Source organism: Gymnoscopelus braueri (genome assembly GCF_963280865.1).
Source record: "Gymnoscopelus braueri genome assembly, chromosome: 20".
NCBI lineage: Eukaryota > Metazoa > Chordata > Actinopteri > Myctophiformes > Myctophidae > Gymnoscopelus > Gymnoscopelus braueri.
In genome coordinates, this window is record NC_137622.1 from 11,206,406 (window position 1) to 11,220,053 (window position 13,648).

Consider the following 13,648-nt stretch of genomic DNA (forward strand, 5'->3'; position numbering starts at 1 on the left):
TGTCTGAATCAGCTTTGTTTGTGTTCGTTTACGGCCTAAAAGAGTGACTTTGAGAGCTGTTTCACTGTACAATGTAAGTCAATGAGGAGCATATTTTGAATGATCAATTTCTAATCAATGGAGCAATTATTTTAGATTTCTTGTCCACCTTTTTGGAGTTACATCATGGCAAGGTAACTACACAACCCAAACCTCTACCAAAGTGGTCTTGCTTTTCAATCACATTATCCTCATTGGAGCGCAGGAGCCACACATGCCTCTTCTATCTCATAGAAGTCATGCTGTGCTGCTCCTCTGCATCTTGGTCTGACTCAATTCATCCTCGCATTGAAATTATGTTGCGCGGCATTGGTGGTGGTAGTGGTGGGGTGACGGCAATCATGAGCAGTCAAGAGGTGCACGCACATCCATAAGTCGGCTATTTCGACGGGTGCCAGATCAGAATAAATAATAACGTAGAGAGAGAGAAGGTCTGCACACCGTCTTAATCCATTAAGACGAGGGAACGCATCGATGTCATTTTAAGATTTCTTTGGCTGTTCAAAAATAGCAGATATACAAGCTCAAAGCGCGGCACTGAGCTTGTAGATCTGCTAGTTTTGAAAAAAGAAAAACGTGAATACATATAACTTTTTAACACAAATCTGTGCTTCTGGGGGGGTCCCTGGAACAAAATATTTTTAGATGTGGGGGGTCCGTGGTCAAATACATAATCATTTTGTGGGTCCTTGACATGAAAAAAGTTTGAGATCCACCAGTTTTTTTCAAAAAAAATGTTAGGATTTAGAAGACATTTGTAGAATCCCCAGAAGGAAAGATTTGAGTTAAAAAAAAAATTGCTTTAAAGAATACACATATTCAAAGATTTTGCACAAATGTTCAAGATTTTTCAAAGCAAATAGCACATCTACATTGTTTATCTGCTATTTTTTAATAGCCCAAAGTATAAAATTATAGCAAAAAAACAAAAATGCTACAGTAATATGCGTTCCCGGATTGAATGGGTTATGCTCCCAGTATACCTTACGAAGGCCACAGAGGCCGACACGTTGTACTTTTCTACCGCTGCATAAATACATATATTTTTCTGGGAACATAAGACGGTGTGCAGACCTTCTCTCTCTCTACAGTACGTGACAGCAATCATGGTCATCCTTGGATCTGCAACCCAGAAGTCACATTTTCCTCGACGGTTCCCAGGCCAAAGACATTAGTGTCTCCATCTGTTCTACCTACCCACGGACATTAAAGCCAGGCGCCCTAAGTGATGCTTGTTTGTTAAATATTGTAGTACTATATTCCAATGGTAATCAATCCTATAGAGTGTTTGTTAAGTGACAGGGGTCTCTCCAGCTCTTTAGTAAATAGAAAAAGCATTTTCAGGTCAGGATACCACTTTCATCCAATCAGGAGAGAGATCTCGTACAGGGTACAGGATAAACAAGTGAAATTGGAAGTGATGAAACAACTGGAACACTATAAAATGTAAGCTGATTCAATAGGTTCTGTCTCCTGATTGGATCAAATTGGTGACCCACCTGAAAACTGGAGAGATGAGGAGACCCCTGACCAAACACTCTTATCTATAGCAACGATTACGGAATATAGAGCTTTCACTTTTTAACAAACAAAACGTTTCGTTTTAACCAAGAACCAAGATCACACACAGCACCTTTAATATCACACCTTCCAAGACTCTAGCTGAGGGAAAAAGCAGCTCTCACTAAAGTTTAATCTTAAATGATTGCATCCTGTGGCATAACAGATGGTGTTTTCTGTGCACTCTATTTACTTGATCATTTACCATTACTGTCATTTGTTGACTCTGGATAAGAAAAGAGCGTATGCTGTGTGGTTTTATCGTGTGTCCGTGTTGTACCGTGCACACTGCACAGTTACTGCCACTATTTGTTCATCTGAGAACTACACCTCATGTGTTAAATAATACCACATACTAGTACAGTACTATTCCATTATTTTTGTACATAATCCAGACATACAGTAGATCATTACTTTGAGGTCTAAAATGACTGGGATAGAATAGATTTTCTCCATTACAGTGATCTTATAGTACATTCTGTTCTTAAACTAAAGCAATTATATATGTAGATTAAATAGATTTTTCACGTCTTGTTATAGTCTTAGCCCAAGTTCTTAGACTAGCTCTTATGAGTTCTGATTAAGAACATGACTATGAGGAAGATGCAGTAGCATCGAAACGTCAGTCATTATCTATTTGTATTAGCACCTTAATAGAAAGAGGCTTTTTAATTGTCCGAGCTGCTCCAGTGTATTCTCTTCTACAATTTCTCATTAAGAACATAAGATAGCATAAGAGCCACTCATCACGTGGGACTGCTGTCTTGTCAACCATGTATGGCTTTTTTATTTTTTTCACCCTATCAACTGTTTTGAGGTTGTTTTTTTTATCTTCACTTCAGTCATTGCCAATTGCTATTGCCTTGTGTATAGTCCTTGACTGTCACCGCCAACCCCCTACTGTTTTGTTTGTGAAGGGTATATAGATGATCACGTGTCTCTTCCGATACACATGGAGTTGCCAGCTGCTTCACCGGGAGGACGTGACACATACGGAGGAACACGCTAACTTGCCCAGTTCTGCTCCCTGCTGAATAGGAGTTGCTAGTGCAATGACAGATCGCCCACCCCTGCCAACTTCCCACCCACTAAACACAGCAAATTGTGTTTGTTTGGGAGCATCCAGCCAAGCCGAAGGCACAACAGAGGAATTGAACCCCAGTCTCCACAGTGGTGGGCAGGTTATGGCTGTTTTTGCGGCCTAATATCTGTCCTGGGAACTTGTATTACATTTGCATATCTCTTGCAACTGTCAGGTTGACTTGAATGATCACCGCCTCCTTAAATATGCTTGGACCGGAGTGCTGCTGCCGTTTCATATCTTCGCTATGATGAATGATTCAGTCATCCGTCTATTAGATGTGTCTCCTTGTCCCACACTTGGGGGTTTGTGTCTCAGCAACAGTGGTAATGAGGTGAGGTTACTTGCATCCAAGCAAAGCCAAACCGTATGTTGTTCTCCTCTAAGAAATTCTCCTCCCTTCTTCTTAGTGTTGGCTTGTCTTAACTCTCTTGCTCCATCGGGCTCGCAGTATCTCACCGTTAGTAAACTGTAAATAAATGGCAGCTGGCAGACGATTTGCTTCAAGGCTTGGGCACCGGACCTTTAATCTCACCACGTCTCTCCTCTTTGGCTCTTCTTTCCACCCTCTCCGACTAACCACCCTTGACAGGGTAAGCGCGGAGCGGTGGTGCTGCCTGTCGGCCGCGGGGCAAATTTAAACAAACGAGAGAAATAAAAGCGGGAGGCGAGAGACGTTTCGGGGGTTGGGGGGTGAGGCAGACAGCTTTTGGTGGGGGGTAATAATAATTACAGACTGTGGAGTGAAATTAGCGCTGTTTAACCCATTTAGATCGGGAAATGTTCTGTGCCATTTTAGATTTCTTTACAAGCTCATCGTGCGGCACTGAGTGCCACGCTATGAGCTTGTAGATCTGCTTCTTTTTTTTTTTATCGTGAAAATGTGTGCTAATCTTTGAATATATATTTTTTAAAGCGAATATTTGTAAAATATTTTGTTCCAGGGACCTCCAGAAGAAAATTAAAAATTTGCACAAATGTTCAAGATTTAAAAAGAAATCTGATCTACAAGCTTGTAGCGCTTTCAGCTTGTATATCTACTATTTTTGGATAGCCCAGTAGTATAAGTATAAAATAACGGTTATAGCAACAAAACAAAAAAAATGACACAGATGCGTTTCCGGGTCTTAATGGTTTAATGAAAAGAAAGGCTGAAAAGAGATGGGCAACAGAAGGATGAATGTTGGAGAAGAGGCTTGTGGGGCTTTTCTTTTAGCAGAGGGGGAATGCTGAGTGTTGTTATGAGGGCTCTAACAGGTGGAACAGATTCAGAGGGGCTCAGTCAGTGTTGTCTGAGGCTCAGTGCTGTCTGAGGCTGCTGCTTACATTCACAAAGCTTTTATGATACATATGGGAAGTTCTCTATCGGGAGGGGGGGGGGGTTCTGTACATCGCCGACATGTGTTTGAAATGTAGAGCGAGCCGAGGGAGCCCTGAGATGAAAGCAATCGGGTGGGCGGGAGATGGATACTGACTATACTGAGATGTTCGTCCCTGTGCTCCTTCCCTAGCCCCACCCCCCTTCACCCCCCACCTCCACCCGCAGATGCACCACCGAGAAATTCCGCAGAGAATGTTTAAATGAATCGAGTTCTCCGTGCTCCACTGTGTGCATTAGAGGTTTTTTTTGCCTTAACGCATCCTGTAAATATGCCCAGTAAATCAAGCGTGAAGCAGTCATGAATTATCTCTCAGCAGTTTGACAAATGGCCCCAATTTCAATTAATAGGAGCATTAATGGTTGGAGGGAGTCCGATGGGTGTGGGGGTGTATAGGGGCCACTGACTCCGTCTTGAAAAAGAAAACACACACTTCCTCTCCTTTTGACACACACAACACACACACACACACACACACACGCACACGCATCACATCACATCAAGAGTTCTCTTTCAACATTAAAGCGAGACAAGACGCCGGCTCGCTCAAGGATTACAGAGTATCTGAACTGATAGTGTCGCTGGCGTAATTGTGATAAATGACGGTCTTTCCTCGGTATGCCAGTGCCACTCTGCACGAAGAATGGCTCGCTTTTCTGACTCGAATAGTGTATGTGGAGAGCTTCGTTTTAATTCATGTACTCCAGCATCACTCTCGGATGTTTGAATATATCAAGTGATTTTTGTTTTTCCAGAGTGTGAAATGGAAGCTGATAGGCTTAGAGTTGGAGGCTTTGCGAGTACAGGACAGCCAGTGGTCTCTAGGGGCCATTCGTTTTTGAGTGATCACTCTCTGATCCTGCTTTATGCCTTTGTGGTGGTGACAGCATGTCAATATCTTGGCTACATAATAGCCAATGAAATGTCAGTGCCGGAGTATGAAACACTTTATTACAGTTAGCTCCCAGTCCTGGAGGCATAGCTGACAACAGCTGTGGAATAACTTTCACAGTATACGCACGGCATATGCCCAAAGTCCCACGTGGTACGGCTGATGTGTTTGTCTGCTGACAACACAGAGGCTAGTAGCTCCTCTGGGGGAACAAGGCACTTGACTTCTCTGTACATCCTTTACGCCCACTGCTTCAACCCCGTCTCCCGTAATACTCCCATAATACTACAGTCTTGTCAGCACAGCAACCGCAGCTGGATGAGTCACACATAAAAATCCCTTCCTTGATTAAAATTAAAAAAGGTAACTAACTCTTGTTCTAAACACAAAAAGCACCAGTAATGTTTCTGCCTCCTCAGAATGTTTGACAGACTTGTGTAGACAAAATGTTGGAAGCTATACATCCATTTTTCAAATGTCCCTTGCAGCTGTTGGCAGGATTACTTACATAATTGGCATTGCGTGTAAACACTGCAGCAAACCTGACCTGTATTTTTGTAAGTTACAGTCACTTGAGAATGAAGCTAAATGCTTGTTGCTCACCTTCAAGCCCCACCTTTCTATGGGTGCTCACAGTCTTGCAAGAGTTGACAGCACCTTGACTTTTCTTTTTTGTTGTAAAGAAAAGAAAATGTTTTATGAAATGTATCTACACATTATTCTAATTAACTTGAAAGCATGTCATTAAGATTCAGAGTTTGTAAAAACAAGTGCAAAGTTATTAGTTACCGTTAACCACTTAAGCCCTATATACTTCGTCGTCATAATAGAAATAGCTGATCTATAAGCTCACGGCGAGTTGCATCATGTATGCCAGTGAGCAAGCATCACAGTGTGTTACGCCACGTGTTGTGTGAGCTTGTAGATCTGCTAGTTTTGTTATTTCTGAAACTTTTGTCATTTTTTGAAAAGTCTTGAAAGAATGGACACATTTTCACCTATAATGACATGCCCATAATCGGGATGCCAGGTTTAAAGTGGTTAAAGTCACATTAAATAACTTTTAACAGCACATAATTTGAAGGTCTGATGCCTGCTGTTTACAGAACATGCTTTCGAGCGGGGGGCTGAATTCCCCATCAAAGTGTCTAGACGGTAAAATATGGTGTTGGCTGCTGAATGTCATTAAGTACAGCAGGTGCGCTTTTCAGCTTCTCCAGTCTACGTTCCTTATTGATTATTACCCCGGTAAAAGTTTGAGCAAGGGAACTGAAAGACTGAACTAGTTAGAGAGAGAATGAGAGCGAGAGAGAGAACTGAAAGAGACTTTACATATCGTGGAATACTTTTGATATATTCTTACTTTGAAACTCCCAAGAACTTAACTCAAATGTCACACATAATTGAAGCACATCGCTGCATAATCCCTCTGCAGGACGATACATCCGACGCCTGAAAATCCTGCAGATGAAATGCGAATGGTACCAGATCTATTGGGAGGAAAGCAGCCTTTGATTGAACATTCTTTCCTAAGCCTTACAAAAGTCCTACCTACAACTTGCCAAGGCCTAGGGGCTGGAGTCTGAATAGAATGTGATTTGAAATGAACCATTTTTGGCCGTGGTCCGAATTCAATAAGATTGAATACTATCAATAAAAAGATACAGTATGAAAAATGTATTGGTGTTTTCGATCGAGGCTTAAACATAAATTTCTGTTTCGGATTGTATAGTGGCACTCTTTTCAGACACTCAAATCCCAAATAAGGGGTTTACTGTATGGAAAGACTTTTTTTTGGCACAAGAAAATGTTCAAGGATGCCAAATGCTTTTTCACATAGCTCCACATTATACCCATGATTGCTGAATAAAAAAAACTGGTTTGGGTCTTTAACACAAGTTATCTCTTTAGATGAGCTACAGCCTCGACAGGTCCAGCAAATGGGTGCGCACGCACATCCATGTGAGTGCACACAGTGGCTGAGTGTACATGTGCCTGTGTGCCTACATGCAAAGTTTGTCTCTAGAGTTCATGGGAGATGAAAGGGGGCCCTATGGAGGAGTCTGCGGGCTCCAGGCTGACGTGGGAAAGGGTGTGGCTCTGGGAGCGAGTCAGTGTGTGATAACGGGATGACGGTTCCGAAGAAGAAGAGGCTTTTCCCTGGGCTTGGTCCTCTCCCTGATCTGAGCCCTGGCTCGGCAGTGTGGATTCCCCTGGCTCCGTCCCCGCCCCAGCCCCCCTCCCTCCACGCTCCAGCCTGTGCTTCTGCCAGGCTGAGCTCAGCTTAACGGCCAGAGCCAGCAGGTTCTTCCCCAGGAACACCGTGGAGACCCGGGAATCCCTGTACCACAGCATGCCCGTTCCCCTCAGGCCCAGGGTAAACACGTTGATGGTGACCAGGCTGAGCCATGGATAAAGGGCCTCCTTACGGCCTCCCCGTTGTCCCGGCAGGCCAGTGGCCCCCAGCTCTGTGAGGGCCACGCATGGCAGCAGCAGCAGCAGGGCGTAACAGTAAAAGAAGACCAGGCCCTCAGCCCAGATGGGCAGCCGCGGCTCAGCGGGGGCCCCGGGGCCCCCGGCCCCGCCATGGGCCTCCCACAGCCCCGCCTGCAGGTCCAGCACATCCAGCAGGTCCACCACCACCCACAGCAGACGACCTCGCACTTCCTGCTTCCTGCGGAGCGGGGTCATGCTGTCGGCTCCCGTCAGGATGAGGAAAAGCGAGGGCAGGCAGATGGACAGCAGCAGGGTCAGGGTCTTCCTCGCCAGCGGGTCAGGCGGCCGGCGTTCCTGCCGGTAGTTGTGGCAGACGAAGAAGAGCTTGAGCTGGAGCAGGGAGAGGAAGAGGAACCAGAGGGCGTTGGCGAAACCCCGCCGGGGGGAATGTGCCTCAGACACCACGCCTGCCGACACGAAGCGCAGCGCAACCAAGAAACCCACGTCACCTAGCAACACTGCGGCACACTGCCAGACCCCTGGCCCCGGGATGCCACGGGTGCCCAGCATGCTCTGCTCCAGCAAGTAGAGGTCCACAACTGCCATCGTGCTCACCGTGACCAGGGTTGATACGCACACCTGGGGCGTGGGCACCATGCCTGGAGAGAGACAACAGAAATTAGACGCTTGTTATAAGGGCAGAAGTTTAAAAAGCCATCTATTCCCATCTAGACACGCCGCGTCGACCGCCCTCAGCGAAAAGAGGCAAGCTAAAGGACAACGAGGTCATTTATATGTATACAGTGCTGTTTGAAATGTAGTGTCAGTCACAGTTTGATGCTTGTTGCTATGATGACATCTGCTGCCAAGCCGACCGCTGTCTTTGTCTGGTGGCAGAAGACTATTCTTCTATCCAGGCTGTTAGAGCCGAGAATCCAGTGAAGCTGAGTTTTTCTTTTTAAACTCCATTCCTCTGTGGCTCTTTGCTTTAAACGGATCTCATTTTCTATTGATTTCTGTATATATTTTCTGAGGTTCCTTTCCTATGAGATTCTATTAGGCTCATGTTGGTGTTGTTTTTTTGGCCATCCCTCATTCATTATGTATTAATGTAGTTCAGATTGAAGCGGCTATGCGCCCTTTTAAAGACCCTTTCTTTTCCTTGATGGGCTGCAATGCCTTTTCTCATTGTGTGCCGCAGTCTTTTGTCGCCACACGTCCCTTTCTCATTAGGGATGAATATTGCTAATAACTTGCCATTTGTTTAGAGATGCTTTTGACTTGTGTGTGAGAGTGCGTGTCCGTCATACATTATGCCTGCATGGGTGAGTGCATGCAGCCCATGCTAATTTAGCCAAATATGATCGTTCATGTGCACGTTGCTGAACATATTTCAGCCAATAGACAGTATAAAACCCCAGTATTGATCCAGGACTGAGAAATGATGATCGACCTTACGGTGGAATTGAACCAACCACTCTTTATCGTATTGAGCTCAGAGGCCTGTGGCGTGCGGCCCCAGGCAGAGCCCGCCACTGGAGTGTCCACTCTCTGCTGAGTACCAATCGGTGTGTCAGCCACTCTTAACAGATCAATGACATTATAATATGAAATCATTACCGGGTCAGATGTGCCGTAATGGCAACACTTGAGCGTGATGGAGCGAGAGATGGCCAGCGCCACGGCCTCTGAGCACAGGCTGGCTGTTGAAACACATGCGTTGATCTGTTGCTGATAGAAGACACATCATCCCGAGACTAACAGCAGTTCCATCATCTGCTCTGTGCTATTCAAATCACTGAACAGGCGTGTGTGTGTGTGTGCGTGCGTGTGTGTGTGTGTGTGTGTGTGTGTGAGCAAGAGAAAGATTAATCTGCCTTTGGCTGTCTACATGTCTAATAAAGTGTTACAGCATGATGGTAATAGTTCATAAATAATCTCTGTGGAAGAGGCTAGGATAGAGGAAGAAAGAAAAGTGATGAATAAATGGGGGGAAAAGGACAGTGAAATGAAGATAGAAAGTGGTGTGTTATTTTATCGGAGGACATGCTGTTGTGTGCGCCCGCCTGTCTTTGCTGGATGTATTCAAATGTATTCATGGGGAGGGGTACGGAGACACATTACACATTAAAATGTCTTCAGAAGCAGATGAATCAAGGAGATGACTGAGGAAATGATAAGGAGTGATTAATCCGCCCAGAGGCATGGAGGCTGCGAGGACATGGATCTTGGCAGCATCCCCTAATGTAGCTATATTACATTAGATTATATTACCTGCGGTATAGCCTCACGCTGCATCCTGCAACTTGATTATCAGGTGTTGAATGGACTTCACAAGCCTTGCTGGCTGAGAAAATAACTGGAATTCAAAAGTGCAAGTCCGCAGAGGTGCAGAGCAGGTGCACAATGTTGTTGGTTCCTCTTTGTGATTCAAGCTGCAACCGTACATGAATTTTTCCCCTGGAAGTCTCCCTGTCAGTCCCTGTTTGCGTTCTGTCAGCTTGTCAACACGTATATAATTTATTCTGTTTATATGGCGAGGGGCCAGGCTGTGACAGCCTGTGTGTCCACTCCAGCTCATCAATAATGACCACATTTGTCAGTTCCTGGCCTGAGATATGACTGCTGGTGACAAGGTGAAGCAGCCCATTCGGCTGTAAGCATGAGTAACGGTCCGTAATGGCACGCAGGTGAGATATTTGTGTATTATATTTGTATACGTTATGCTTTGTGCTCAGAATCAATCTAACCCTGGTGCCTCTGGGTCTGTTATGTGTGATGTGTGTTTGTGTGTTGGCTTGCATGGAGATGCTTGCACCCCCTTGCACAAAAAAGGGATCTTGAAGTCCCTTATTTAAATTCAGTCTGCGTGTGCGTGCACACACACACACACGCGCGCGCACACACACACACACACACACACACACACACACACACACACACACACACACACACACACACACACACACACACACACACACACTCTCTCTCTCTCTGAGTGGGGGTGTCTATTTTTCTTTAATATTGGCTGTTTGCCAACTGTATAGAAAATGCAGGTAGAGAGATAGGACAGATGGACTGTTCCAGTAATCACCATGAACAATGTCCTACAGTCCCCAAATGTGTCTAGAAGACCTCGCCCTGCAGCCAAGATCTCTCATAACTTATCCACAGATAGCTTTCAGACCAAGGGCATTAGGACACAAAAAAATGAACAACAGGCGACGACATTTTAACTCAATCAATCAATAGTGGGATAAACGGGTGTAATTCCTGTTAATGCATTGTTCGAACAATCCCTCTCTCCTCTGGACTTAATCCCACATGATTGATTACCGCAGAAACATCTGTTGATGTATCCTATCAGGCACAATTGATTGCTAAGTTTTTAGAACTGCAGTGATTTCAGCAAGTTTAGATCGAGAGTGTTTCCTTTGTTTCATCTCAACGGTAGCAATTATCTTGATATTGTTGCATTTATGTTTCATGTCTTGCGTCCTCTTTTTAAATTGATAACAAAACCGTCTCTTCTTTGCAACACCTGTTTCATAACCGACCTATTAACTGTGTGTGTGTGTGTGTGTGTGTGTGTGTGTGTGTGTGCGCGCGCGCGCGCGTACAGTGCACGCACGCCCGCACACACACACACACACGGTTAATAGGTGCACGCCGTGCACCCATCGCTCGGGTGATGGATAATAAAAGTAAAGCTGTAGTTACCCAAACCATTCGTATTGCACTTGTGCTCCTCGATCCGCTTGATTGAGACCAAGACAAGAAGAATCTTTCTCTGAAGTGCAGCGTTGACGATGAAGACCAGATAAAAGTCTCGATTCTGATCTAAAAAAAATAAAGGAAAATTAAATGCAAACAAAAACTAAAAAAGATCTATCAGGGATGACTGGTATTTAGCTGTGTTTCTCCTCCTGTCTCTGGTGGTATCTTCTTCTTCTGGCTGCTATATGACACTCTTTATCATCATACAGCAGGAAAGTCGCTGCACCGAGAATGTGCCGATGATACCTCGAGTTGAGTCGGAGAAAAACCGGGCTCATATCCCACTGAGATGCGTTCTCCTCGTCTCTCTATGTACAGTAGTAGCCACTAGCCCTGTGTATGAAATCGTGTCCTTCTGGTCTGTGTCTGTATAATAGGATTGCATCTGCCAGTGACTTCCCGCAATGTCCGTTTTTACCCGTCTCGACGCTCCGGTTGTTGCTGGCAGCAACGGTGCTGTGTGTGAGCTCTGTGAGTGTGTGTGAGTGCGTGCGTGTGTGTGTCTGTGTTGCCATGTCCGCTTATTATAAGCAACTTTGTGCTTCTTTTTCTGTAAAGTTGCTTGTAAATATTGCTAGTTGCGGGTTGCGTTTGTTTCTCAAGTGCAGTTGTTGCTTATTTTGGCTTGTTTCCTAATGTTGTTAAACCAGTGATACTCAAACATTTTCATGGCAAGGACCCCTAAAATAAAGGGAAACTAGCTAGGTAACTTTTTCTGATCTGTGTGTGTACATTACACACACACACACTCCCCCCTTAATTGATTAGAGAGAGCACCAACGAGCACAGAATGAGTTTGACACTTTTATGGCCCAATCAATCAACTCAGTGCACAACCCCTTTGAAGTTCAAAGGGATTCATTAAGGGCTCCAGCAGAGCTCCCCCCACACAGAGGCGTCCCTGCATAGGATCAATGTCAACATAAACAGTGGAAGAAAAGCTAAATACAGCCAGAGGGATGTGTCTTTCTGCAAGGAAACACACCAGCACAATAGATAGAGGGAAATGAGGGCTTAAATATGTATATAATATATACTATATATACATGAATATAAAGTAGGCTAAAAGTTACCTAGTTTTCCTTTAATATGTATTTGTCCACAGACCCCCATCTGAAAATATTTTGTGCCAGGGACCCTCATACAAGATTTGTGTTGTTAAAATGATTCAAATAGTATAGTGCACGTAAACTGCATGTAGATGCCGTTGGCATAGCCATAGTTGCTTTTTTGGGCTTGTTTTCCTAGACGTGGTTACTTATTTCTCTCACAGAATCTGGCAACAGTGTGTGTGTGTGTGTGTGTGTGTGTGTGTGTGTGTGTGTGTGTGTGCGGGCGCTGTGAAGTCGGTCACAGGAAGAAGTGAGCCGGTTGCCTGGCTGCTGGTGCTACGGTATCATCAGATCAGACCGCAAAATGTTGACGTGTAGAAGATGTGTCGGCTTCAAAAAAGCGCTACTATGTATCCGGCTCCTCCGTGCGCATGAAGCAGCTATGCGCGTAACACCACCACGAGGGAAGGAAGGAGGGTAAAAGGTTGAAAGAGACGCGAGGAAACACGTTAAAGTGTCGCTACCCCGAGTTTGTGATTGAGGTGGTGTTAATTGGTACGCGGTTTACGTGCACTACTACCCCCCCCCCCTCCCTCCATCCTTCTCTCATTCCTTCGTTTGGCCTCTTGCCGTCACTCTCCACCATCAGCTGTGGAAGTTTGGGTGGTCTCAATATGAATAATTAATTGCCTCCGTTTCATCGACAGACATAAGAAGCGAAGGGCAGAAATGCCTCTCGTATTTATTTAATGCTGAAATTATTATTTAATTTTCATTTTGGTATTTATTTGTAGGCCCCTATGCTTTTTATTTCAGAGGGAGAGAGGGGGAGAGATAATTCAAACACTAGGAGCATAATGGTCTGTGCACTGAGCCAGAAAAGGCACACCCCATTCTGTTAAATGTAATACTTTAAGAGGCTAAATAACAAAATATGTTAACCAAAAACACATTTTATTATTAATTTATACAATCGTGGTCGTGGCATTATAATAATATCCCCCCTCAAATTGAAATGTGTCTGTTATTTTAGTACAGCCCCAAAATCTGTAAGATCAATGCTGCTCCATATTTTTTTAGCATTCACTGGTTCTGCTTGGTAATTGTTTGCTTGCTTGCATAATTTCCTCTGCATTGTTTGGAAGTGTGGGCTGATACACCTTGTTTGTTTTCCTTCCTTTAAGTAGCAAGTAGAGCAAATGATGCTTGTTGCCCGTGGAAACGAAAAGAGTGCAGATGTTACAACTTTAATTAGCGCTCCTTCTGTCTCTTCCTGTAGTTAAACGAGAAAAAAAGCATCCTTCTGTTGTAGATGAATTCATTATATGCCGGATTACCGTACAGCTGAACAAATTGGATTCAGATTTTGAGAGGGAGGCCCGGTCCAGAAAATGGAGTATCTGGAAGCAGTCCTTTTATGAAAGGAGGCTGG

The 13,648-nt window shown here is 44.5% G+C and overlaps 2 protein-coding genes across 2 annotated transcripts in view; one reads left to right on the forward strand and one right to left on the reverse strand.

The window, feature by feature from the left end:
• mrpl11 (mitochondrial ribosomal protein L11) overlaps positions 1–13,648 on the forward strand; it is a 48,386-nt gene that overhangs the window by 14,770 nt on the left and 19,968 nt on the right. The window lies entirely within an intron of this gene.
• Positions 5,313–11,561, reverse strand: tmem265 (transmembrane protein 265). The gene is made up of 2 exons (XM_080415354.1): positions 11,108–11,561; positions 5,313–8,046 (listed from the first exon to the last, which is right to left on the reverse strand). The coding sequence occupies exon 2, from the start codon at positions 8,042–8,044 to the stop codon at positions 6,974–6,976; it is 1,071 nt and encodes a 356-aa protein (XP_080271480.1). The 5' UTR covers positions 8,045–8,046; positions 11,108–11,561; the 3' UTR covers positions 5,313–6,973.

Bases quoted from the DNA above. Each gene is read 5' to 3' on its own strand.
- tmem265 (XM_080415354.1), bottom strand. From the start codon at position 8,044: ATGGTGCCCACGCCCCAGGTGTGCGTATCAACCCTGGTCACGGTGAGC.